A 26,857-nucleotide genomic window follows, 5' to 3' on the forward strand; every position below is an offset into this window, starting at 1 on the left:
GACAAAACCAAGGCTTGAGTTACTTGTTTAACCGTTTGTTTAAAATTAAAATATTTACAATTTTTCTCAGTACTTTCTGTATGCGTTTTTATTCATAATATTTAATTAATTAATTAATAAAAGTTAGGTTTTTTCCACCTGTTTTATTAACATGTTATCTATACTGGGATTAAGCTTTGGTTTTAAAAATAACAACACTGGTTGTTTTTGACCAAGTTTATTACTGTTTATCCAGTCTACTACTAACTTTAACACCTGATCTAGATTTGTCTTTAAATCACTTATTGGTGTTTCTGCTAGGTATATTGTGGAGTCATCAGGATACATTTAAATATGTGATTTCTTTTTAAACTAAAGGAAGATCATTAGTAAAATTATGTATAGGAGTGGCCCAAGACAACTTCCTTGAGGCTATCCATTTTTCACTTCTTTGACATCTGAATAACTTCCATTAGAGTACACAATTTGCTTTCTGCCGCACAAATAGTTTTTTATCCATAATAGTACAGACTGAGTAAAACCACAAAATTTGCGTTTAACATTAACTCATGATCAATGATTTTAAAAGCAGCGCAAAACTACTACTGCTATAATTTTTCTCTCTTCTGTTTCCAAAAGTCAGTCATTAACTTTTCAGTCAAGGCAGTGGCTGTTGAATATTATATATATATATACAGTGGGTATGGAAAGTATTCAGACCCCTTTAAAATTTTCACTCTTTGTTTCATTGCAGCCATTTGCTAAAATCAAAAAAGTTCATTTTATTTCTCATTAATGTACACTCAGCACCCCATCTTGACAGAAAAAAACAGAAATGTAGAAATTTTTGCAAAGTTATTAAAAAAGAAATACTGAAATATCACATGGTCATAAGTATTCAGACCCTTTGCTGTGACACTCATATTTAACTCACATGCTGTCCATTTCTTCTGATCCTCCTTGAGATGGTCCTGCTCCTTCATTGGAGTCTAGCTGTGTTTAATTAAACTGATCGGACTTGATTAGGAAAGGCACACACCTGTCTATATAAGACCTTACAGCTCACAGTGCATGTCAGAGCAAATGAGAATCATGAGGTCGAAGGAACTGCCCAAGGAGCTCAGAGATAGAATTGTGGCAAGGCACAGATCTGGCCAAGGTTACAAAATAATTTCTGCAGCACTCAAGGTTCCTAAGAGCACAGTGGCCTCCATAATCCTTAAATGGAAGAAGTTTGGGACGACCAGAACTCTTCCTAGACCTGGCCGTCCAGCCAAACTGAGCAATCGTGGGAGAAAAGCCTTGGTGAGAGAGGTAAAGAAGAACCCAAAGATCACTGTGGCTGAGCTCCAGAGATGCAGTAGGGAGATGCGAGAAAGTTCCACAAAGTCAACTATCACTGCAGCCCTGCACCAGTCGGGGCTTTATGGCAGAGTGGCCCGACGGAAGCCTCTCCTCAGTGCAAGACATATGAAAGCCCGCATAGAGTTTGCCAATAAACACATGAAGGACTCCCAGACTATGAGAAATAAGATTCTCTGGTCTGATGAGACCAAGATTGAACTTTTTGGCGTTAATTCTAAGCGGTATGTGTGGAGAAAACCAGGCACTGCTCATCACCTGCCCAATACAATCCCAACAGTGAAACATGGTGGTGGCAGCATCAGGCTATGGGGATGTTTTTCAGCTGCAGGGACAGGACGACTGGTTGCAATTGAAGGAAAGATGAATGCGGCCAAGTACAGAGATATCCTGGAAGAAAACCTCTTCCAGAGTGCTCAGGACCTCAGACTGGGCCGAAGGTACACCTTCCAACAAGACAATAACCCTAAGCACACAGCTAAAATAACAAAGGAGTGGCTTCGGAACAACTCTGTGACCATTCTTGACTGGCCCAGAGCCCTGACCTAAACACAATTGAGCATCTCTGGAGAGATCTGAAAATGGCTGTCCAACGTTCACCATCCAACCTGACAGAACTGGAGAGGATCTGCAAGGAAGAATGGCAGAGGATCCCCAAATCCAGGTGTGAAAAACTTGTTGCATCATTCCCAAGAAGACTCATGGGTGTAGTAGCTCAAAAGGGTGCTTCTACTCAATACTGAGCAAAGGGTCTGAATACTTACGACCATGTGATATTTCAGTTTTTCTTTTTTAATAAATTTGCAAAAATTTCTACATTTCTGTTTTTTTCTGTCAAGATGGGGTGCTGAGTGTACATTAATGAGAAATAAAATGAACTTTTTTGATTTTAGCAAATGGCTGCAATGAAACAAAGAGTGAAAAATTTAAAGGGGTCTGAATACTTTCCGTACCCACTGTATATATATATGTGTGTGTGTGTGTGTGTGTATATGTATATATGTGTATATATATATGTGTATATATGTATATATGAATGTATATATATGTATGTATGTGTGTATGTATATGTGTGTGTGTGTATGTATGTATGTATGTATGTATGTATGTATGTGTGTGTGTGTATGTGTATATATATATATATATATATATATATATATATATATATATATATATATATACATATTAATGTGTGTGTATGCATGTTGATTATTGATCAGTGATTAAAAGATTATTGGAAAAGTAAGGCTGGATCTGTTCATACACAATTCTTTCCATTTTCTTACTCAAAATTGGTAATAAACTTATAGGTCGACTATTGGCTTCTGAAAATGTCAACTTCTTATGTTTGAGTATTGGCACCACTTTGGGCATTTTCCATGCTTGTGGGCATACATTTTCACTGAAGCACTGATTAATAATCTGTGTGAGCATTGGAGCAATCAATAAAGCTATAGGCTTTAACAATTTGCCATTAAGATTATCAACCCCAGGTGGTTTATTTTTGGATGTCATTAACATTAATTCAATCCAATCGAATCCAATCCACTTTATTCATATAGCACGATTTTAACAAACACAAGGTTTCCAAAGTGCTGCACAAAAAAATATATACAGAATAAATAGATAACACAATAGAAGCACAATAAAAAAGATGAAGTACACAGTAAAAGATAAAAGCAATAAAATATTATATTAATTTAATAAATAAAATAAATAAAATGCACTGCCCGCACAAGATAAAAATATGCATGTATACACATAAAATCAACACTCTACATGGTGTCAAAGGCCGAAGAAAAGAGGTGGGTTTTAAGAAGAGTTTTAAAATGAGACAGAGAGGAGGCCTGTCTAATGTGCAGCGGCACTCCATTCCAAAGTTTTGGAGCTTTTTCAACTATAACAACACTAGCTTGCTTGATCTTAGCAAAAAAAAAATGTTTTGCCTTGCATGATATGATCTATTAATGGTATTGTAACTTATCTATCTTGTTTATAAAATACCTGTTTAGATGATTTGCTATGTCTTAAAGTCTAGTATTAAATCCCTCTCCAGTTTCTAAGTAAGAATGAGTGGATTCAGTATTCCCTTTCAAAAGGTAGTTTAAAATATTGCATAATTGTTTACTATCGTGTTTAATTTTATTTATTCACCTATCAAAATACCATTTTTTCCCCTTATCTAATTTAGTAGAGAAGCTCTTCAACAGCTCAGTGTTACTGCTACGCTCCTGTCTGTCACTCAATCACTCAATGTCTGAGTCGAGGCCACGCCGACTAAAGTCACTGTCCTTTGCAGGTCTCTGATGCATTTTTAAAATTTGTTCAGAGGGAGGAAGCTATGAGCCAGGACGGTGACTTTAAAATTTGGCATCCAAAAAAAAATTTAAAATTGGCATTGAAAACAAAACCAGTACTGAAAAAGGAAACATTGGCATTTAAACATTTGTATTGAAAACAGTTGTATTGGCATTGAAACAAGTATTGGCACTGAAAAAAGAAACTAATTAAAATAATTAAAATAATTAAAATCTTAAAATCGTATTATTTTATTTTACTGGGATTTTTTTTTATTTTTCAATGACGATCTTCAGATTATTTCTTCTTGTCACTCTTTTTTCAGTGACAGATTTTTTTACGTCAGCTTTTTTTCAGTGTCACAGATTTTCAGTTTCAACTTTCTGTCACTGTTTTGGCGTTGAGAGGAGGGGTCTGATAGTAGGGGCAAGTAGAGCGTGGTTTGCATATAATTTGCATATCGGCATACTGAAGAAGTACGTCTCTTTTCCGGACCCCGCCGTCCGCTCTGAAGCTACGGAGCCCCTAAAGGGACATGGGGAAAATAAATAAATAAATGAAACGTTTCTCGTGCGCACAAAATACTTTCTGGTGCTCACTAGATACTTTCTCGTGCGCACCAGAAAGTATCTAGTGCTCACGAGAAACCTTAGGTTAAGCACAGGCAGTTGTGCTTCCTGTGCGTAGGCCTCTAGGCTCATTAACTGAACAAACAGCGTATTCACTTCCGGTTTTCAAAATAAAGGTATTAAGAACAGTAAGCTATAATTCTACCTACATTTAAAATAAAATGTTACATTTAAAATAAAATATTTTACATTAAAGTGTTTCATGCGACCATGATGAATAAAAAACATACTTAATATCAAGCATTTTTACTACACCAATGTGGAGAAATGCCAAAACAAAAGTTCCATATTTGTACCCCCAAGTGGCATCTTTTCTTATATTTGAGGTACTGTAAAAACACATTGCTCAATAATTCCTGGCTATGGCTGGTATATTTGACTTCTACACATCTAAGACTACACACACACACTCAATATCAAGCATTTTTACTGCGCCAATTTGGAGAAATTCAACAATAAAAGTCCATATTTGTACAACCAACAACTGACGTTAGCTAATGTTAGGATCTCTGTCTCTGAGAGCTTAATTGACAGCCTGGTGGTAGCAACTGAGTGCTGTTGTGGCAATCAACACATGGCTCATTTGAATATTAAAATTAGCCATGTGTTTATAGGTCAGGACACGAAAATGTAACCAATGAAATTACTTATTTTGACACAGCTTTTTTGACACACATTTTTAGCCAATAAGTATTAAACTAACAAGTTAATGTGTCAAAAGGCTGACCTTTTTTGTTGTTTTCTCAAAAGGAGGACAAATGAGTGTCCGGCTTAAGGCTGCGCCTGCAGCCTGACAGTGCATTTATAAGCCGGACTGTCCGGCCTAAAGCTGGACGAATGGCCACCCTAGTAACGGCTGGCTTGACCGCAATTAATGAGCCTAGAGGCCTACGCACAGGAAGCGCAACTGCCTGTACTTAACCTAAGGTTTCTCGTGAGCACCAGAAAGTATCTCGTGCTCACGAAAAAGTATCTCGTGCGCACAAGAAAGTATCTTGTGAGCACCAGAAAGTATCTTGTGAGCACCAGAAAGTATCTTGTGAGCACCAGAAAGTATCTTGTGCGCACGAGAAATGTTAAATTTTTTTATTTATTTATCCCATGTCCCTTTAGGGGCTCCATAGGCTTCAGAGCGGACAGCGGGTTCCGGAAAAGAGACGTACTTCTTCAGTATGCCGATATGCAAATTATATGCAAACCACGCTCTACTTGCCCCTACCATCAGACCCCTCCTCTCAACGCCAAAACGGTGATAGAAAGTTGAAACTGAAAATCTGTGACAGTGAAAAAAATTTGTCACTGAAAAAAGAGTGACATGAAGAAAAAATCTTGTAATTGAAAAATACAAAAAATCCCAACAAAATAAAATAATTAGATTTTAAGATTTTAATTATTTTAATTAGTTTCTTTTTTCAGTGCCAATACTTGTTTCAATGCCAATACAACTGTTTTCAATACAAATGTTTCAGTGCCAATGTTTCCTTTTTCAGTACTGGTTTTGTTTTCAATGCCAATTTTTATTTTTTTTTGGATGCCAAATTTTAAAGTCACCGTCCGGGCTCCATAGGAAGCTAGCAGAACTAAAGGATGTAGTTACACTTTAATGAAAGTACATTTAATGAAGTTATCCATTCCTAATACTACATATGTTTATTATGTGGGAAATTTTAAGACCTTTTTTGGTTAGCACATGTAACACTTATCAAAGATATTTTCACTTCCTGTTTATTTTGATAAACTCAATCTCGGATAAAAACAAATTACAGTTAATAGCAACATCTAAACATATACACATACATACCCTTATATACACAAATTCATACATCATTTATAGTATCGCCACTCTACCTGTGCGACGCTAAGAAACTTCTTTTCAGATTCTTATTTTCTCTATTTAACTCAGCAACTCTAAAGCTGTTCAATAAACTAAATTCAATATTCTTAGACCTGCATTCTTTAACTAGTAGCAAAATATATTCTCTGGAATTAACACTGAAAAACAACATAACTTATCTAAAAATTTAGAAAATCCAAAGGGCACCGGCTGCATGCAGTAAAGCAACAGTGTGCAGGAAGTCAGAAAACAGTTCTAATTATGGTGAAAAAGTTTCAAACCCTTTTCTAGGATGTAGGCCAGACTATGTAGCACTGTACCACATTTTCTCCACTGGAAGGGCACCCTAGAGGGCACATTGGTCCACCGTAGAGGGCAGTTTATCATGTTTTATCTAGCATAGGGACATCCACAATCTCTGCCATCAAAATAACACACTGTAACAGCAATCACAATCCTTCTACCTTTGCATCTGACACCCAGTAATCATTATTACCACAAATGACCACCACTAGAGGTCAGTGTCAGGTAAATGTAAATATTGGTCTTTACTCTGGTGAAGGGGTGGCAATCACATCTGCTGGCAGGCTATAGACAATAAGAGTGACTGATGAACACTGACCTCAAGCCTTTTCTCTTATGTCCAGGTACTGTGATTTGGATATGAATGGGAAGGTGAATACTGCTGCTGAGAAGATCACTCACTCCAAAACTGCCAATATGGTGTCACACCTGTCTCCCGAAGCCGAGCCTTACACCCGGGTGAGCATACTCATAGACACACATCAATTAACCATCCCTGGCAGTTGTTGCAGAAAATCCCACAAAAAATTAAATTGATACTTATATACCAATATGTAAACCTGCTTCCTTTTCTTCTACAAAATTTCTTCTGACCTGCAGACGTCTCGTACTCCCAGAAAGGGAGCTACGTTTGGGAAGCGCTCAAATTCTATGCGCAGGAATCCCAAAGCAGAGGTGACCAAACAGGGATGGCTGTACAAGCAGGTGAAAACCTTTCTCTCTACTCTCACGATTAAAGAACTCTCAAATGTTACATCAGTCCAGAAAAAGATTCTATCAAGTTGCATTGTGGTAATTTCTAGGATCCAGTGTTTTTTAAGCTTGACCCATACTAGGGACTACAATTTAAGATAGCTCATCCTTTGTTGCTTTGATTTTGACCATTATTTTTTAACCTATCTTTTGTGAATCCCCGAACTTTACAGAAGTGCACTAATAAATTGCTTGAAGTAACAAGGGGAATACAGAAGCCAAGACTACAAAAGCTGTTAGAAAACAGTGGTAACTTTTCTGCTTACTTTTTGTAAAAAAGGATTTGAAGCAAAATCTCAACAGTGAACTCCTGAGTAAGATAAGATAAGATAAGATATTCCTTTATATATTCCTTTTTAGTACAAATGGCCAAAACTGAAATACTGTATTGCTTATGTAAACAGTCAATATCAAATAAAATTACATCAAACTCACCTACTGTAGTATCAATAAAAAAAATTCATATATATTCATATAGTCATATATGCATCAACTTTAACTATATCCTGATTCCCAGGGCGTCAAATACAGACACTTTGGCACTGGGAATTACATAAGAGGATCAGGAATCAGACATAATATTATGGAGTGCCTTTTACTATAAAATAATTTTTACAGTATGTTCTCTGTCCGTGGGATTGTGTCTGACAGTGTGCCTATGTTGGATCCTCGTAACATTTGGCTCTCAGCAACAATTACATCCGATACCAATATTCAGTTCTGAAATAAATATATGTATAATATTGTTACAGTTGTTCTACTCACACATTGTTAAAGAATAGAAATAACACTTATATTACAATATCTAACACAATATATAAAATGGAAATGTATGTATAGGCATATACATATACTTAAAAATAAAAATGGAAATAGAAATGTAACCATAGCCTATGTACCCTTATAACAATAAAATATATACACAATATATGCTAATATATACAAAGTAAATGTAAATGTATTCCACAGTATGTACCGACAGAAATTAAATAGTAATAGTAATGAGATTGTGGTGTTGCCGAAGTTATAGATTATTACAGAGAATGACTGAATAACAATACACCAGAATAATCTGGTGTATTGGACATTGTATTGCACTGGAGTGGTTCAGGTCGTACTTGGCTGATCGAACTTTCTGTGTCAGCCTAGGTGACTCTGTATCCTCCTCTGCTCCTCTCTCGTGTGGGGTCCCACAGGGCTCAGTTCTTGGCCCTCTCCTTTTCTCTCTCTATTTGCTCCCACTTGGTTCCATACTTAGGAAGCACGGCTTTTCATTCCACTGTTATGCAGACGACAGTCAGATTTATGTGCCTCTTAAAAAGAAAAATGAATACTCTGTCAGACTGCTACTTAAGTGCCTCGACGACATAAAGGCCTGGATGACTCTGAACTTTTTAAATTTCAATGATAAAAAGACAGAAGTGATGGTTTTTGGTGGCACCACAGGGATCCCCCCTGTAGATCTGGGTTCCTTGGCCCAGTATATTAAACCTAGCATCACAAACCTAGGGGTTAAGGTGGACCCTGAGCTTAAGTTTGACAGTCAGATCAAGGCTGTTGTCAAATCAAGCTTTTTCCATTTGAGGCAGCTGGCCAAAATAAAGCCAATTCTATCAAGGCAGCACTTTGAGACGGTAATCCACGCCTTTGTTACCACTCGGCTGGATTACTGTAATGCACTATATGTGGGGGTTAGTGGGTCCTCCATCGCCCGTCTTCAGATGGTACAGAATGCTGCTGCACGTCTTTTAACTGGCACATGTAAACATGAGCACATTTCCCCCATTTTAGCCTCACTCCACTGGCTGCCTATTCAATTTAGCTTTTAAATCCCTAAATGGTCTTGCCCCGCCCTACCTATCTGAGCTTCCACACCCCTATATACCCGTCCGCCCCCTCAGGTCAGATGATCAGCTGCTCCTGAGTGTGCCTAAAACTAAGCGGAAGCTCAGAGGGGACCGTGCCTTTGCTGTGTCTGCTCCTAAATTATGGAATGATCTGCCCCTGCACATTAAACAGGCCTCTTCTCTGTCTGTTTTTAAAAATAGTCTTAAAACCCATCTCTTCTCTGTGGCCTTTGACACCTAGTAAGATGTCGACTTTATTTACTTGATTTATTTTTTGTATTTGTTATTTTTATTTTTTGATTGCTTGTTATTGCATGGTTATTGTTTTTATTTATGTCTTTTCATTTTATTGTTGTATTATATGTTATTTTGCGCCTCATGTGAGCTGTTATGTCTTTTATTTATGATGTTTTATTTATTCTCCTGTACAGCACTTTGGTCAACTTTGGTTGTTTTAAAGTGCTTAACAAATAAAGTTGGATTGGATTGGATTGACCCGGTATTGCACCTTAAACAACTAATTGCACATTTAACAACTTTTAACACCCGTTTAGTTAATGATGACTCAGAGTTTTTGACACTATGATGGAGGAGATAAAGAGTTTGATGGCCACGGCAGGAATGACCGCTCTGTGGTACATCTCAGCGGAATGAGTCTTGCACTGAAAGTACTTCTGTGTTTGATCATTTCATTGTGGAGTGGGTGGGAGAAATTGTCCAAGATGGATGAAGCTTGGACAGCATCCTCCTATCTGACACCGCCATCAAAGAGTCTAGCTCCACTCCCACGTCACCAGCCTTGTGGATGGGTTTATTGAGTCTGTTAGGTTCTGCTACCCTCAGCCTGCTTCCACAGCAGAAACAACAAACAGGATAGCACTGGCCACCACAGATCATAGAACATCAGCATTTTCAGGAAAATGTTGAAAGACCTCAGCCTCCTTAGAAAATCGAGATGGCTTTGGCCCTTACTGTAGAGGGCTTGAGTGTTCTTAGCCCAGTCCAGTTTATTGTCAACTCTCAGGTACCTGTAGTCCTCTACAGTGTCTACACTGACCCCCTGGGTGGAAACAGGGGTCAGTCTAAAAGTATGAAGGTGGGGTAAATGGTAAATGGACATACTTTTATAGCGCCTTTTTAATCTTCCGACCATTCAAATCGCTTTTACACTATATGTCACAGGCGCCCTTTCTTACACATTCACACAGTGATGGCAAACTCCATCGAACAGAAACTAACTCATTCATGCACATTCACATGGATGTGTTAGGGAGCAATTTGGGGTTCAGAAACTTTCTAAAGGATACTTCGACATGCAGCGGGAGGAGCCGGGGATCAAACCAGAAACCTTCCGATTAGTGAACGACCCTCTCTCATTCTTTTAACATCAGTCCAAATTTGCATCCTGTCTCTTTCCAGCAGTTTTGGCAATTTAAAGGTTAAATAAGATATCCCCTGGAGAGACCAAAACCAACAATGAATTTATCCTGCTACACTAGCCATGTTAATATTAACATAGGAATATCTCCTACTGCAACAATAAGGCACTTTCATGTGTTTAATATAGTTTTTAGATGGTAATGGAGTTCTGTGGCTGGGAGGCAGAAGCTGTTTCAGACTGTAGCTACACAGAAAGTACTTGTGTATGGGATTTGTTGATAACAATAATCATGATAGAGACAAAAATGATGATGATGATTATGATTATGATTATATATGAGTGTGTGACGTGTGTTCCTACAGGCCAGCAGTGGAGTAAAGCAGTGGAACAAAAGGTGGTTTGTCCTCACTGACAGATGTCTGTTCTACTACAAAGGTTTGTACTTCATTCTGTTCTCCAGTCCAGATATGTGGATTTTCAAGTTACAGGAGATGTGACACAAATGTTAGTAACTTGTTAATCTGATAGCACATCACGTTGTAGTAAAATGTTTTACGTAATGTTAAGTAAGACTTTTATGATTTTGTTGAGACTACAAATATTTCACCTGGTGGTGAAAGGCTTGCTGACTGCTGACTTTTCAAATGTTAAGCCTAATTGACTCTACATGGCCAGGCCAGCTATACACCACGCATGGCACTGCAATACTGCTATATTACATTCGTATTGCTGATATATATTGAATGGTATAGTTTAAAATGACATTTCATTCAAATAATGTGTCTAAGTGTTGCTAACCTACTCCTGCAATGAACTGATAGATACCATTCAGAACTGTTGTGGATGTAAAAATATTTATAAAAGACTACTTTTCCCAGCTATTTAGATCACTGCTAGTCTATAATAGTACGATTTGTGTAAATAACTTTGTATTATGATGCAATCTCTTCTTATATAAATGACCACAGCTTTAACAATGTTGTAAATCTTAAGCTGAATAGTGAACATGAAAGTTCACTATTCAGATAAACAGTTCAGTGTGTGTGTGTGTGTGTGTGTGTGTGTGTGTGTGTGTGTGTGTGTGTGTGTGTGTGTGTGTGTGTGTGAATGATGTGTGAATGATTTGTCCAGATGTATAGTTTAAGATCTTCAGAAACAAATCCTTCCTATCTTTTAAAGAAAGAAGAAGGTAATTCATGCCAAATAATTTAAAATCTTTAAATCCCCTTCACTGAAATCACTTTTGCTACTCTTTACCGCTCCTATTATGACATGAATACTCCTGTCATAATGTAGTAATGACTACTGGGTACTCGTGGGACAGAACGTCAACATGTTGATGGGTGTTGCGGCTGATATGATCCCATCGCAAGATGGGCTCTAATTTACTTTGATTTGAGTTTGATTATTGAGTTTTGAGTATTATTAGTTATGATTGAATGTATACATATAGTACACTGATTAGCCATAACATTATGACCACCTGGGCACCTTGGTGGTCATAATGGTGGTCATAATGATGTAGCTCCATACGCAACAAACTGTGATGAACTGTATGTTCTGACACCTTTCTATTAGAACAACCATGAACATTTTCAACAATTTGATCTACAGTAGCTCGTCTGTTGGATCGGACTACATGGGCCAGCCTTTGCCCTCCACGTGACACATGGCCACCCATGTTGCCGGTTAACCACTTTTCTTTCCTTGGACCACTTTTGGTACTGACCACTGCAGACCAAGAACACCCCACAAGAGCTGCAGTTTTGGAGATGCTTTGACCCAGGTGTCTAGCCATCACAATTTGGCCCTTGTCAAAGTCGTTCAAATCTTTTTCCTGCTTCTAACACATCTACTTGAGTACTAACACATCCCACCCACTGACAGGTGCCACAATAAAGAGAACAATCAGACTTGTTCACTTCACCTGTAGGTGCTCATAATGTTATGGCTAATCCTACAGTAACTGTCAAGTACTGACAGCATATGGGGCTTATGTGTCAGTTATACGTTATCTGACCTCAGAGCTGATGCAGCCTTCAATAATCTTGTGCAGGATTGCAGCAATAAAGCTACATGCTATGATAAGAGTAGAACAGCCAACAAAACAGTCCCTTCTGGATTAACTTCTGCTCTATTTCTTTTTTTTTTTTTTGCTGCTGATTTGATACACACTACTTTGCCCCTTTTGTCTTACTGTCTCTAGTAATGAAATAATCCAATTTAAGGTGCAATAATGTTGTAGACTTCAAATTACAAACATGGTCTTAAAGTGCCCATGCTTTTCTTTTCTTCTTGTTTCTTTTCTTTCTTATTTTCACGTAATTACTTCTGTGCTAGAGGCTTCTCTCTTTATTCTGAACACGTTGTTTTGTTCCAGCCTCCCCTCCGTCTCTGCCTGACCCAGCTGTGTTTTGGAAAAGAAGGCTTAGAGAGAGGGAGCGATGGAAGGAGGAATGTGTGACAGTGCAATTTACCACTGCGATTGCTATGCCAGCAAGGTCTAAGGGCCAAAAAATGGGCACAAGGGGAGGAGAAGAAGCACAGGACTTTTGTTGTATGGGTTGTGTTTTACAGGGCTGTTTTTGACTTCGCCATGGGACAGCTTGTGTTTGTGTAGTAATGTGTAGTTGCTTGGACAAACATATATTGATGTTTTGGACCAATATTGATGTTTTTGTTAAAATCTTCACTTTGATGAGACTAAAATCTGAACTGTAGTCATTTGATTATTGCTAATGTTTTGAAACTTTCTAAGTTATAGTGACTAAGGCATTGCTAGATCTTTAGTAAGTGGTCGGTTGCTGAGATGTCTCCAGATACATTTTATGTCCTGACAGACCGATTAATTGATAATCAGGCCAAATTTTGAGATAATCCGAATCAGGCGATGTCAGTAAGGCTGCTGTGGAATGATGTTAGTGCATGTGAGTTTTGGAAAGTTGGTGACAAAATTGGTGTCAAGCTCTGTACTATACAGTAACTCCAATGCGTCCTGCTGCAAACATATGCCTAAATTTCCCATAGAACAAAATTAAATTGTACATGATTTTTATTTGTTTTGATATCAACATTATATATCAGGCATTGGGAGCCTTGCTCTCAAAATATTTGCATTGGCCAGGAAGAAACCCACATCGGTCCGCCCCTATTTATTTATTTAGTGTAAATCAGTGTAGCAAGTACTACCGTGGGTTCCCTTAGCACACAATCCAGCACCACAGGTTAGTTAGTTAACTCAACTTTATTCTCTCTCAGCTGTACACACCACACACAAAACTCAGTTTTCTGGCTGATCGGACGCTTTTATAGCCCTCTTCAGAAGTCCTGGTCAGTCAGCTCCAGACGTCCTCTCTGATGTGTGTGTGGCAGCCCACTCAGGTCCAACACACTTCTGCATTAAGAGAGGAGAGATTACTCAATGAGCGACACCTCTCTCTCTCTCCTGCCACACTCACCTCCACAATTAATAATTACTTTTGTAATGCTTGAAGCTCAAGCCTCACATTGCCAGCAATGGCTGCCATGTGAAATTGTTGTGAATTTGACAAAAAAAGACTGTGAACCTTACACACACACATTACATTTGATAAATGGAATATTTTGTGTGATGAGGTCTGGGGACACGGTTATACTTAATATTATACTTGTTTCTCTCTCTCACTCCTTTCCTTCCTGGTCGTTTTGACTCTTTTATGATTTTATTATGTATCACCTCTAAAACACTGATCTTACCATCAAATATATCTATTGTTGAACTTGAATGCAGTATTTCAGCTATACAGGCAGATCAGTTATGTTGTTTTTGTTAGTTGTCAGGTCACTGCAACATTTGAAGACAAAAATTCATAATACAAAAATCTCTTAATTATTAGAAGTTGAGGTGGAAGGGAGAAACATTTGACTTTCCCTGTGTTGAGCCCAGTATCATAAGTTTGAAGTGTCACACTAGTTCTATTGATCCAGTGCAACTGATATATGATGGTAACTGACCAAATTGTCTGTTTGGATTTAGTTTCCAACATGTTTTCTGAACTGAATTCCAGCAGGGGGCATATCCCCTTTGTTGAGAACATTAAATAATAATGAGCCAGACCAGGGCTGTTTTGATTGACACACCTTTGTAATGCCGTTATTATCTGTTCATAGAGTTCATGGAGTTGTTGACAACTGATCAATAAACACTGTAAATTGTCTTCACATCTGTTTTCAGCTACAAAATAGTGTGTTTGTAAAGCATGTATTGTTTATATACTGCTGTGTTAAATGTCTTATCCTGTGTTTTACATTTCCTCCTGTCACCATCACCATCTATAAATATCATAAATAAATCATTCAAATGTGTGTGGGAGCAAGAGAGAGGCAGAAATGTGTTTATTTACCTGCTGTCAAATTATATGTGTGTGTGTGTGTGTGTGTGTGTGTGTGTGTGTGTGTGTGTGTATGTGTATGTGTATGTGTATGTGTGTGTGTGTGTGTGTCTCATTGGGGCAGACTAGCAGCAGGTACAGTTGGCTGTGGGCCGAGATTCCTGCAACACTGAGTCACATGGGCTGATTATTATCTCGTGCAAACACACACACACACACACACACACACACACACACACACACAGAGCAGGGATCAGTGTATTGTATGATTGCACAAGCCCTTCCCCCTCCCTCAGATCTCTCTCTCTCTCTATGTCTGTCTGTCTGTCTGTCTGTGTCTCTCTCTCTCTCTCTCTCTCGCTCTCTCTCAATCTCTCTCTCATACATACACACCCACACAGCACACAAACACACTCAGTCAGCGGCAGACGCAGTGTCGGTGCAGAGCCATGTTCGGGAAATAAGAGGTAAGAGCTAGGAGAGAGAGGAGTGTATCCCTTTTCAAACTCCTGAAATGTTCATGCCCCCTTCCATTATTAATTTATTATTATTTATTTATCACCACTGGATCCTGGTGTGTGTGTGTGAGTGAGTGACTGTGTGAGCCATTACCCTGCTGATCACAGGGACCCTCGGACCATAATGGATATCTATTCTAGGAAGCTGTCACCGTGGGAGCAGAGACTGTGCTGGGAGAAACGCTGCTCTTGTTCCACTGTAGTGTTTGAACACTCCTCTTCTGTTTTGCTGGGTTTTATTCTGCAGGTTCAGGTTGTTATTTTCCTCACACAGCACTGGATTGTTATTCAGATTCTCTGATTCTTCCTGGTATGTATGGTATTTCACACTTTCTTTCTTCCTCTTCACAGATGATAAGGAGGACACGGTGTTAGGAAGTTTGCCTCTGCTCAGTTTCCAAATTGGAGGAGTTGAGCCTTCTGATAACATCACCCGCAAGTTTGCCTTTAAGGTCAGTAACATCCTGGTAGAGGGACAGAGGGTGCAGAAGCATTGCTACAGCTTGAGCGCTCCTTGTGTTCTGACTGATTGATAGAAGCTGACTGGATTAATGATGAAGTCACATGATATTATTTATGACTGTTAAAGGGCCCCATGGGACCTGCAGCCTTCGTCTCTTCAGAGTGGAGAGTTGATGTTTTTTTTGGAGAGGTTAAGAAGGCAACATTGAAGTGGGACCTCCGCCAATGTGTTTTCTGATATGTATCCTCCTGATATTGATTCATGTCATAATTTGGTTAATTTCTCCTAAACTATACACCACCATCCCTTTGTATTTATTTGGGAACCCAATATTTGGATATAACAGTGGATCGAACATGAACTGTTTTGCAGTCACATCATGGACTACTCCAATGAAGTAGAGTTGTTTTGGAAACGACTGACATGGCTAGAGCTGCTAGAGTAAACATGCATCAATAACAGTTTGATAGTGGCTGACACACACATACATAGCTATATGCAACTTCAAGATGCATAGCAAGAAGCAACTTCAGATATGAGCAACATATGAACTTTGTTATTTATTTTTGGAATTGTGGTATACTTAGTTGTATATGCCTTTGTGGCGGCGACAGATGCTTTGTGCTTTTGACAGTAAGTCCGTCCCATTCGTCAACACAATATTTCAAGAATGCCTTGAGGAAAGTTCTTTAAATTTGGCACAAACATTTTCTCGGACCCAAGGATGAAATGATTAGAACTTGGTAGACAAAGGTCTCTGTGACCTCACAAATCATGTTTTTGGTGATAAATAATCAAATTGAATTGAATTGAAGTGATGACATTTTATATTCAAAAGGTTAAAGGCCAGCTTCACTGTGACATCATGTTGTTCTGCAAAAACACTTTTCAGGCCATTATTCAACCCAATAACTCAAAAACAGAAGGGGAGCTTGTGACTATATTTCTTTGTTTTGGGTGCCCACCTTAAAACTGTAGTGGTTGTGTAATGACCACAGTTATTGTCTTCTGTGCTGCCGGGTTGAAGATGTGTGTGAACCATCCTCGTTTTAGAATTTGTAGCTTCTTTGCAGCACCATCCATATTTGAAGCATTTTTCTATGCGTGGTTTATGTACTAGTAATAAGTTCATAATTTACTAATGTTTTGGTGGGAGGTAATATAATAATATTATTGGCATTCCTGACAAACAGATCAAGGCTCTATTTATCAGCATCACTGACATTCGGGAATAAACAGAGCTCCAGAAGCAGCAGCAGGACACATCCACCTGACAGATCTGTTAGTCAGAACTGAATAAACATGAGATATGAGGATGTAATGTAGGTTAGCTGAGTCTGAATCTGCTGAGTACAGCTTTATATAAGTTGGAAAGTTAACCTTGTTTCCCCTTAAGCATCCACATAAAACGCACACAGTGACAGCTCCCTGTCTATATCTCTCTCTCTTTGATCTCGCCCTCTCTCTGTGCCCCCTTCTCTTACCATAGTCGCTGTTTGTTGTTGTCACTTTTCTTCACTTTTCAGAACATTTAGTCCTTTTTGTTCTTTTGTTGCATGTCTACTGCAAGCTCTGGTGCAAAGTCCAGTGCATGTACCCACCCACACACATGCAGTGGAGTATATTTATTCAGTGTGGCTTTGCGGTTAGGGTGCTGCTTGTTAGCTAACGTTCTGACTGGACACTCAGTACTGTTTACTGTCCAGTCTCACTGTAGAGTGTCATACTGCAATGACCCTGGCACTTAATATTATACTACAGTCTGTAATATTAACATTAATAATATTAATAATATGAACAAATCATGCTGCAAAGGTGCTTTATAGAAATACAGAGTTAAAAGACTAAATGCATCATTGAGTAAAGCTATAAATATATTGGAGAAAAATAATAATAGAGATAAGACCAATAAAAGAAGGTAAATATAAAACATAATTCAATTCAATTCAATTTTATTTGTATAGCGCCAATTCATAACAGAAGTTATCTCAGGACACTTTTCAAATAGAGCAGGTCTAGACCGAACTCCTTATAACATTTACAGAGACCCAACAGTACCACCATGAGCAAGCACTTGGCGATGGGGGCAAGGAAAAACTGCCTTTTAAGAGGCAGAAACCTTCGGTTCTAGGTGGGTGGTTGTCTGCCTCGACCAGTTGGGGTGAGAGAGAGAGAGAGAGCGAGACCGAGACAGGCAGACAGACAGACAGGTGCACGGCAACAACAGTAGCAACAACTACACTAATAGTAGTGACTGATGATGATGAACATGAAGAAGAAGATGATGATGACGACGACAACAACGATGGGGGACAATAAGCAGTGACAATAGTAATAATAGTAACTGTAATAATAATAATAATAATAATAATAATAACAATTATATTAGTGATATTAGCAATGGCAGTCAAGCAGTACCATTGCAGCAGGCTCCACCAGGATTCATGAGAACCTGTGAGACGAGAAAGCACAAGAACTCCGGGGAAGAAGTGAAGTTAGTAACATTAATGGCACATGAATGAGTGCAGAAAGAGAGAGAGAGGAAGAGAGGAGCTCAGTGGGAAATCCCCCGATAGTCTAGGCCTATAGCAGCATAACTAAGGGATGGTTCAGGACTCACCTGATCCAGCCCTAACTATAAGCTTTATCAAAGAGGAACGTCTTAAGCCTACTCTTAAATGTGGAGATTTGCGCTTTCTTTAGAACAGTCACCCACCCAAAACCCCATAGAGACTGTGTCCCCCGACCACCTAAATTATTTAAAGAAATACAAACAAGAGGAGTTAAACATAAAAACCTAATAAAAATTAAAACCAACTCCTCAGTAGCACAAAATAAGAGAATGAAATGTAGACTGTTAAATATCAGGTCTCTGTCCTCTAAAGCTGTTTTAGTGAATGAATTAATATCAGATTATGATATTGATTTACTTTGTCTTACTGAGACCTGGTTGTCCCACGAGGAGTATGTTAGCCTAAATGAATCCACTCCCCCAGTCATATTAATACTCACATTCCTCGAGGCACTGGCCGAGGAGGTGGAGTAGCAGCCATATATGATTTGAGTGTTTTAATGGACCCTAAACCTAAACTAAATTCTAATTCATTTGAAAGTCTTGATCTTAGTCTTTCTCACCCAAACTGGAAAACACTGCAGCCAGTTCTATTTGTTATAGTGTACCGGGCTCCTGGACCGTACTCTGATTTTATATCTGAATTCTCAGAGTTTTTATCAAGTTTAGTCCTTAAATCAGATAAAGTAATTATTGTAGGTGATTTTAATATTCATGTGGATGTTGAAAATGACGCATTTATCTCGTTAACAGACTCAATTGGCTTCTGTCAGAGTGTAAATAAACCAACTCATTGTTTTAATTAAACTCTTGACCTTGTTCTATCATATGGCATTGATACTGAAAATGTAATAGTCTTCCCACATAATCCTTTCCTATCTGACCATTATTTAATAACTTTTGAATTCATACTATTAGATTATAAGCCATTAGGCAAAACTTCCAACAGCAGATGTCTATCTGACAGTGCTGTGGCTAAATTTAAGGAGGAGATTCCTTCAGTGTTTAATTCAATGCCATGTCTGAGTCCTATAATAGCTTTAGTCCCTCCGAAATTGATAATCTTGCTGCAGGCTCACTACGAAGAACATTAGACTCTATCGCTCCTATAAAAAGGAAATTAATAAAATATAGGAAACTAGCACCGTGGTACAACCACCAAACCCGCCAATTAAAGCAAAAAGCTAGGAAATCTGAAAGGAAATGGCGCTCTTCAAAATTATCAGAGTATCGCTCAATTTGGCAAGATAATCTTAAAACCCATAGAAAGGCCCTCCGTAATGCCAGAGGAGCCTATTACTCAGCACTAATAGAAGAAAATAAGAACAACCCCAGGTTCCTCTTCAGCACTGTAACCAGGCTGACAGAGAGTCACAGCTCTATTGAGCCACATATCCCCATACACTTAAGTAGCCACACTAATATCAGTGATATTGGCAATTGTAGTCAAGCAGGACCATGGCAGGAGGCTCCACCAGGATCCATGAGAACCTGCGAGACGAGAAAGCACAAGAGCTCCGGGGAAGAAGTGAAGTTAGTAACATTAATGGCACATGAATGAGTGCAGAAAGAGAGCGGAAGAGAGGAGCTCAGTGCATCATGGGAAATCCCCCGATAGTCTAGGCCTATAGCAGCATAACTAAGGGATGGTTCAGGACTCACCTGATCCAGCCCTAACTATAAGCTTTATCAAAGAGGTCTGCCTCCCGAACCACAGCTGGAAGCTGGTTCCACAGGAGAGGAGCTTGGTAACTGAAGGCTCTGGCTCCTGTTCTACTTTTTGAGACTATAGGAATCACAAGTAGCCCAGCATTCAGAGAAAGTAGTGTTCTAGTGGGGTAACAGGGTACTATGAGCTCTTTAAGATATGAAGGGGCCTGACCATGAAGAGCTTTATAGGTGAGGAGGAGGATTTTAAATTCTATTCTAAATTTTACACGGAGCCAGTGTAGAGAAGCTAGTACAGGAGAGATGTGATCTCTTTTTCTAGTTCATGTCAGTACTCGTGCTGCAGCGTTTTGAATTAATTGGAGTGTTTTAATGGACTTATTGGGGCAACCTGATAATAAAGAGTTGCAGTAATCCAGCCTAGAAGTAACAAATGCATGGATTTGTTTTTCTGCATCTGTCTGTGATAGGATGTGTCTAATTTTTGTAATATTACGTAAATGAAAGAAGGCAGTCCTACGTCATGTGGTAATTAAATGACAATCCTGATCAAAGACAACTCCAAGATTCCTGACAGTGGTGCTAGAGGCCAAGGTAATGCCATCTAGAGTAACTATATCTTTAGACAGTGAGTCTCTAAGGTTTTTGGGGCCAAGTACAAGAATTTCGTTTTTAACATCGGTTAAATTCGCTTAACATCAGAAAATTGGAGCTCATCCAGGATTTTATGTCCTTAAGACATGTTTGTAATTTAGATAATTGATTAATTTCATCGGGCTTGATCGATAGATATAACTGCGTATCATCTGCATAACAGTGAAAGTTAATGGAGTGATTCTTAATAATGTTGCCTAAAGGGAGCATATATAAAGTAAATAGTATTGGTCCAAGTACAGAACCTTGTGGAACTCCATGACTAACTGTAGTATTTATTGAAGATTCATCGTTAACATGTACAAACTGCGAACGATCTGATGAGTATGACTTAAACCAGCTGAGTGCGGTTCCTTTAATGCCAATTTGATGCTCAAGTCTCTTTAAAAGAATATCATGGTCAATGGTGTCAAATGCAGCACTAAGATCTAACAAGTACAGAGACAAGTCCATTGTCTGAAGCAATCAAAAGGTCATTATTAACTTTAACCAGAGCTGTCTCTGTGCTGTGATGAACTCGAAATCCTGACTGACAATCCTCAAATAAACTATTTTTATGTAGAAAGTCACACAACTCTTTGGCGACTACTTTCTCCAGAATCTTAGAGAGGAAGGGAAGGTTAGAAATCGGTCTATATAATGACAGTGCCAGGCTGAGAGTGACTGGCTTGGTCAGAGCAGAACGTGGCACAGTGAAAAACGACAAAAAAATACAAAAGGGATGGATGTCATTTCAAGGGATTGGTAGGTTTATTTTTTTACCTTTTCACAGAGCCAGGCTAGCTCTTGGCCCTTCTTCCAGCCTTTATTCTAAACTTAATATAAGCTTACCAGCTCACACAAAAAGATAAAAAAACTTTTTTTTATTTTTTGACACATTTATATTTTTAGTTGATGTTTAACTTGACCCTCCCATCAGTTCAGGCCCGTCCGAACAACCCTCCCCCCCACCACCTGTCCCGTCACGCCGGCAAACGTTTTACGTATGAAACAGAACTGACACTTCGCTGCGACACAAATATATTTACCGTTTTAATGTTTCCAGATATCAGGACGTTGAGCTGAGAACTGACAAGTTGAACATTGTCCAATTAAAATGGACCCACCACGGTGACGTTTTGGTGGAGCATTTAGTTTAATAGTCGGCTTGTAAGAAAGTCTGAATAGTTCTACTTGTTGTTAAATTGCAATGTGAGCGGCAGCCAAACGGGGGTGCATTATGTCGGCAGGATCATTTGAAAGGCAACCGTGAGTACATTGTGCGTCTGCCCCATTTCTGATACCGTGGCGGCAGAAATTTAACAGCAGTGGGCCGCCGCTCCAAAATCAACGTAGAGGAAACACTGCTGTTTAGGTAGACTCTGACTTGTCTCACTGTCTGTGAGACTAATGGCACCATCAGGCTTGGTCATTTTTTTAATTGGTCATTTCATTATTCATTATCGTTCATTATTATACTTTTCTAATGCTGAAAGAGAATAGTGGTATTCCATCCTCAGTTCCTTGCTGTGACAAGTGTTGTAAACTGCTTTGAGTCGAGAGACTAGAAACAGTTTAAGAATCCCCATCATAAACTGCAACCCTACTTCAACCAGTGAGAGCAGCGCAGAGTCATCAGGAAAACTTAACAAGTATCGGGGAAATTCAGCGTTCCGTCCCATGTTCTTAGACATTCAATATTCTCTTTTATCTAGTATTCTCAGACTTGTGTTAATTAGTGCCGAAAAAAGCTTTCCATTAAAACATTGCAAGGGGCTGTCAAGTCTGTGAAGATCTGTGAAGACACTCTGCAGTGTTTGGGCAGGATTTTGCAACTCTGGAAAGCTATCACAGCTGCAGTTTTTTTTAGGGCTTTTATTGCCTTTATGATAGTAACGTGAGGTGAAGACAGACAGGAAAGAGGGGCAGAGAGAGGGGATGACACACAGCAAAGGGCCGCAGGTCGGATTCAAACCCTGGGCCGCTGCAGCAAGGACTCAGCCTCGATACATGGGCCGCCAGTTCTACCGACGGAGCTAACTGGGCGCCCAACAGCTGCAGTTTTGGATTGAATTGAAACTTTCATTGTGATAATTTCAAGGTAAAGAGTAGAAATATGTTTATGTGATTGGCTACATCGCCGGATGTTGTGTTGCAAAGTGGCAACATGCCAGGATGTACTGTATCGTTATATATAGACTACTTAAAGGGCAGTAAACTCTGTGATCTGTACCAATTAGCTGTTATCAGGATTTTCGAGATGCAAGATATTTTACATCCAGTGCAGGTTTATGAGTTTTCTGTAGAACTCACAGTGAAAAAGCTTCTTGTATTCAGCTCAGTAATTTGTCGAGTCTTTTGATCATTACTTAAGTGTGTGGTTCAGAGTGTACAGACAGATGGCACACTGGAACTGAATTAGATAATGACAGATAAGTGTCAGTGACATGAGTGGTTGAGTGTTGTGTATGCTGGCCAGTTAAAGCAAAGTGTGTGTTTTTCCAAGGTGTGCTCCTCATGTTTTGTCTCATTGGACGTGCTCACTCAGGACGTTGTAGAGGTGGGGCTCAGACTCTCTGTTGTCCTGTCATAGCATGCCTCCTTCAAAGCTGATTCCTGTCCAACCACTTCTGTTTATGGCAAGTGTCAGTTAATAATGACCCATAGACAACAGACACTAAGCAGGCAGGGGAAGAGTCTAGCTTCTGAACCTGCTGGTCTCTCTCTGAATATACAACATGAACTCAGGTTTTTCTAAGAGTTATTCTTTTGAGATACATTTCTGTCTAAACTGTACAAAATTGTACCCTAAATTAAATGGCATTTAACTGAATTTAAATTTTTTTTCTCATCATCGAAGTTTGTCTTCTGCTTGGATAACATACAAAAACATTCTTGGCTGTAGTGTCTTGGCTGAAAGAAAAACAAAAATATTATTTTAATTAATTCATTTGAATTATATATATACATATATATATAAAAACACTGACAGGGATATAAGGTTTTTAATGGAAGACATTTACGTACACAGTGATTTCTTTCTATTGTGATGCAAAAATGCTCATTCCCACTAATTAAAATAATCACAATAGCATTTATTTTTTTTGCCATATCGTGCAGCCCATGTCCATCCATCTAGTAGATGTTCACAGATTAAGTGAAAATCGTGGCCTACTGGTGGCACTCCAGGAAAAGTCAGGATCACCAAACTGAGTACTATTCACCCTCTGGGAACCATGGATATCTATACCAAATTTGAATCTATCCAATACCTTGTTGTTGAGATATTTCAGTCTGGACCAACTGGTGGAAAGACCAACCTAGCAAGGTTAAGAACCAAAGAATACTACAAATCACCAGACAGCAAACTTGTCACAGAAATGAATAGTCAGATCAAAAAAATAAGTTCATAATCAGACTCTTTATCTTTTATCTTCTATCCAGCTCAGTCTGACTGGGTCTGTATCTTTGGCAGATTAGTAGCTCTGACTCTGACTACATTTTGATATTGTTTCACGAAAATAGAAAGTCCTCTTCTTATGTCAAATTGTAAATAATCTCATCCAGTAAACGGCCTTGTTCACCTAAATGGAAGAGATCTCTGCTCTTTTAGAGTGTTGTTTTCAATCAGCAGCTCAGTGAGAGAGCTGTTGAAACCTGTTTTACCTGCAGCTCTTCTACCTGACTCAATAGAGGTGTGGCTGTAGCCAGGAGACTGTCAGCAAGGAGAGAAATCTCTGTCCAACTGAAGTTTTGTTATGTCTCAGTCTTTAAATCACACCAAAACTCTGGTCTGTAGTTGTAATACAAGTTGTGAAAGTTACCATTACAAATATTAATTCACATCTTTTGGATGTTTCAGTTCGCAAAGAAAAGTACAATTTTGTTTGTTTCTGCTGAAATAGAACCATACTACTCAGGCTGTATGAGGGTGATATGCCTGCAGATTGTGTGTGTGTTGAGCACCTTAAACATTTCAAAACCCCATATGTATGCTCTTAAACCACAGCCTTAAATACCTTGCTCTCATTACCCCCTCATACTGCAGGGTAAATTATTAAACGGGCTTTCCGTGTGTATGTGTGTGTATGTATGCGTGACTCAAGAGTCAGAGTCATAGGGTTACAATGTGTGTGTATGTGTGATATATGTGCGGTTGAGCTTAAGCCTCACCCTTCCTGACAGCAGACAGTTCAACAGAACTATCAGATGACAAGTGTTGATTCCTTTACGGCTTTTGTGCAGCTTTCTTTCCATTCTTGTGTCCACTTCTACCTCATCCTCTCTCAAATACAGGGCTACCGTAAAACTACCTGAATAGTCACAGGTCTCTTTTAAAAGCCTAGTGTGGCTACACGTTTTGACAAATAAACACAGGTCTCCAATAGAGGCCTGGTCTGGATGTTATAGAAATTATTCTGATGCATAAAACCTTTAAAAACCCACCGGGTCGTCCGCTTGAGTGAGTTTGAAGCCGTTTAGATCATTTGCACAAATGATAATAAATGTTTAAACTTTCGCCAGTATGGACATTTTACACATCGTTAGATCAGTTAGATTCTCCACAATTCAACCGTTCAGTTCATTTTATGAAACTATGAGCACTAAAGTATAATTCATTCAGACTAACCGGCTTAAGGAATAAAATGCCTATCCCAAATAGACACCTGTCCCCAATAAAGGTTGGGGGAGTTCAGTGATTTAAGCAAATAAACACCCGGGCTATTATTAGAAGTTTTACGATACTCAAATAGAGTTTAGCAATAAATTGAACCAGGTTAACATTCAAGACCTACTACTTGTAGAGTCTAGTAGTGAGGCTAAGGGCGGGTCACAAACCTTGTGTTTATCCCCCTATTGCCGTTTGTCTGGGTCAGTTCGAATACCTGATGCAAACTCTGGTGCGGACAAAACATCTGCTCTCTGGTCCATCCAAAGGGATGGTCTCAGACCGCTGTCCAGTGGATGGAGCATTTAATTTCTGGTGTGTTCGAACAAATCACTGGAAGCGTACAATTATATGTTATTTTATTGGTTTTCTCTTCTTGTTATGGTGACTGGTAAACTACTAGCATGTTTGCTACCAAAAGTCGTAGTAGGATGTCATCAGTGCTAGACATTTTTTGTGAGAAGACCGTCTGATGGCAGAACATCTTCCTCCAAAATATATAGAAAAAACTCTGCACACTTGAATTTGTGACAGGTGCTTCTGAGGAAGGTGCAATTTGAAAACAATGAGGGACTTCCGCACACTGTCTCACTTACTGCTGTTCATATACACGTTCCTCTAAAGTCTGCTGACATGCTCCATTTCAACACCAACATGAAATGGCAAGGGTTTGTTGCTTTTTTACCCACCAACTGTATGACCAATAATAGAAAGAGATTTACATTTCATGTTTTCATTTTCTGGCTGGACCATTTGAGTTTTGCTGGCAGAGTTGGAAAATTTAAATAATGTATGGTATAATAAGGTATGAACCCACCCTAAAAGTCTCTTGTAAATATTCGAGTTGTCCAGTCATCCATTTTCTATATGAACTTATCCTGTTTTTGGTGAGAGGCAGGAGCCAACACAGACTGATCAACAGCTTATCACAGGGGGAGCACACATCCATCATCCACATATTTTTTTACTGTGGGAAAAAACACATGCAGATGGAACACAGAATGTACTTGCTGCAATTAAACAACTGAGCTACCATGGAATTATAAATATCTTCAAAGATTCATCATTGTGTTTAAGTATGCTTACTGTATTACTTATCTGGCCATTTTATGATTAAATGACTTTTGTTTGAACTTACTGGAAGTTTCGTGGCTATCTGGAATAAAGTTTGATATGTCTTGTTGGAATTCTTTTGACTAATGGTGGCACTATAAGAAAGCCAGGATGTCAGGATGAAAAATAATCAAATTTCAGAACAATTTGGAACAAAGCGAGAGATGAACAGATTAAACCATCTTTTGTCCCACCTGGACTGAGATCACCGGAGAATCCATCTTACCAGGCTTCAAACTATGTGTTCGCCCTTTTACACACATTCACACAGCGATGGCAAAGCCCATCAAACAGAAACTAACACATTCATACACATTCACACACAGATGCACAGCATCGGGAGCAATTTGGGGTTCACTATCTTGCTCAAGGATACTTGAGAACAGCACTAAAGGCTTTTCTTAATGGAAAAGATGTTTTCACTTTTCTCCCGACCAATTAAGAGTTTGACTACGTTACATGGTT

General features: G+C 38.9%; 1 protein-coding gene across 19 annotated transcripts in view; it reads left to right on the forward strand.

Moving 5' to 3' along the window:
* plekha6 (pleckstrin homology domain containing, family A member 6) overlaps nt 1-26,857 on the forward strand; it is a 114,760-nt gene that overhangs the window by 37,383 nt on the left and 50,520 nt on the right. For 17 of the 19 annotated variants that reach the window (XR_007886458.1, XR_007886459.1, XM_051414958.1 and 14 more), the window contains 5 exons: nt 6,750-6,864; nt 7,006-7,110; nt 10,749-10,821; nt 15,158-15,223; nt 15,626-15,726. Coding sequence is in view for 17 of the 19 variants with exons in the window: in XM_051414958.1 (XP_051270918.1) it covers nt 6,750-6,864; nt 7,006-7,110; nt 10,749-10,821; nt 15,158-15,223; nt 15,626-15,726 (460 nt within the window). In the remaining 2 variants the exon portion in view is untranslated. The remainder of the gene's footprint in view (nt 1-6,749; nt 6,865-7,005; nt 7,111-10,748; nt 10,822-15,157; nt 15,224-15,625; nt 15,727-26,857) is intronic. The other 2 variants (XM_051414953.1, XM_051414960.1) reach the window with 1 other exon arrangement.

This window comes from Dicentrarchus labrax, unplaced genomic scaffold, assembly GCF_905237075.1.
Source record: "Dicentrarchus labrax unplaced genomic scaffold, dlabrax2021, whole genome shotgun sequence".
Taxonomy (NCBI): Eukaryota; Metazoa; Chordata; class Actinopteri; family Moronidae; genus Dicentrarchus; species Dicentrarchus labrax.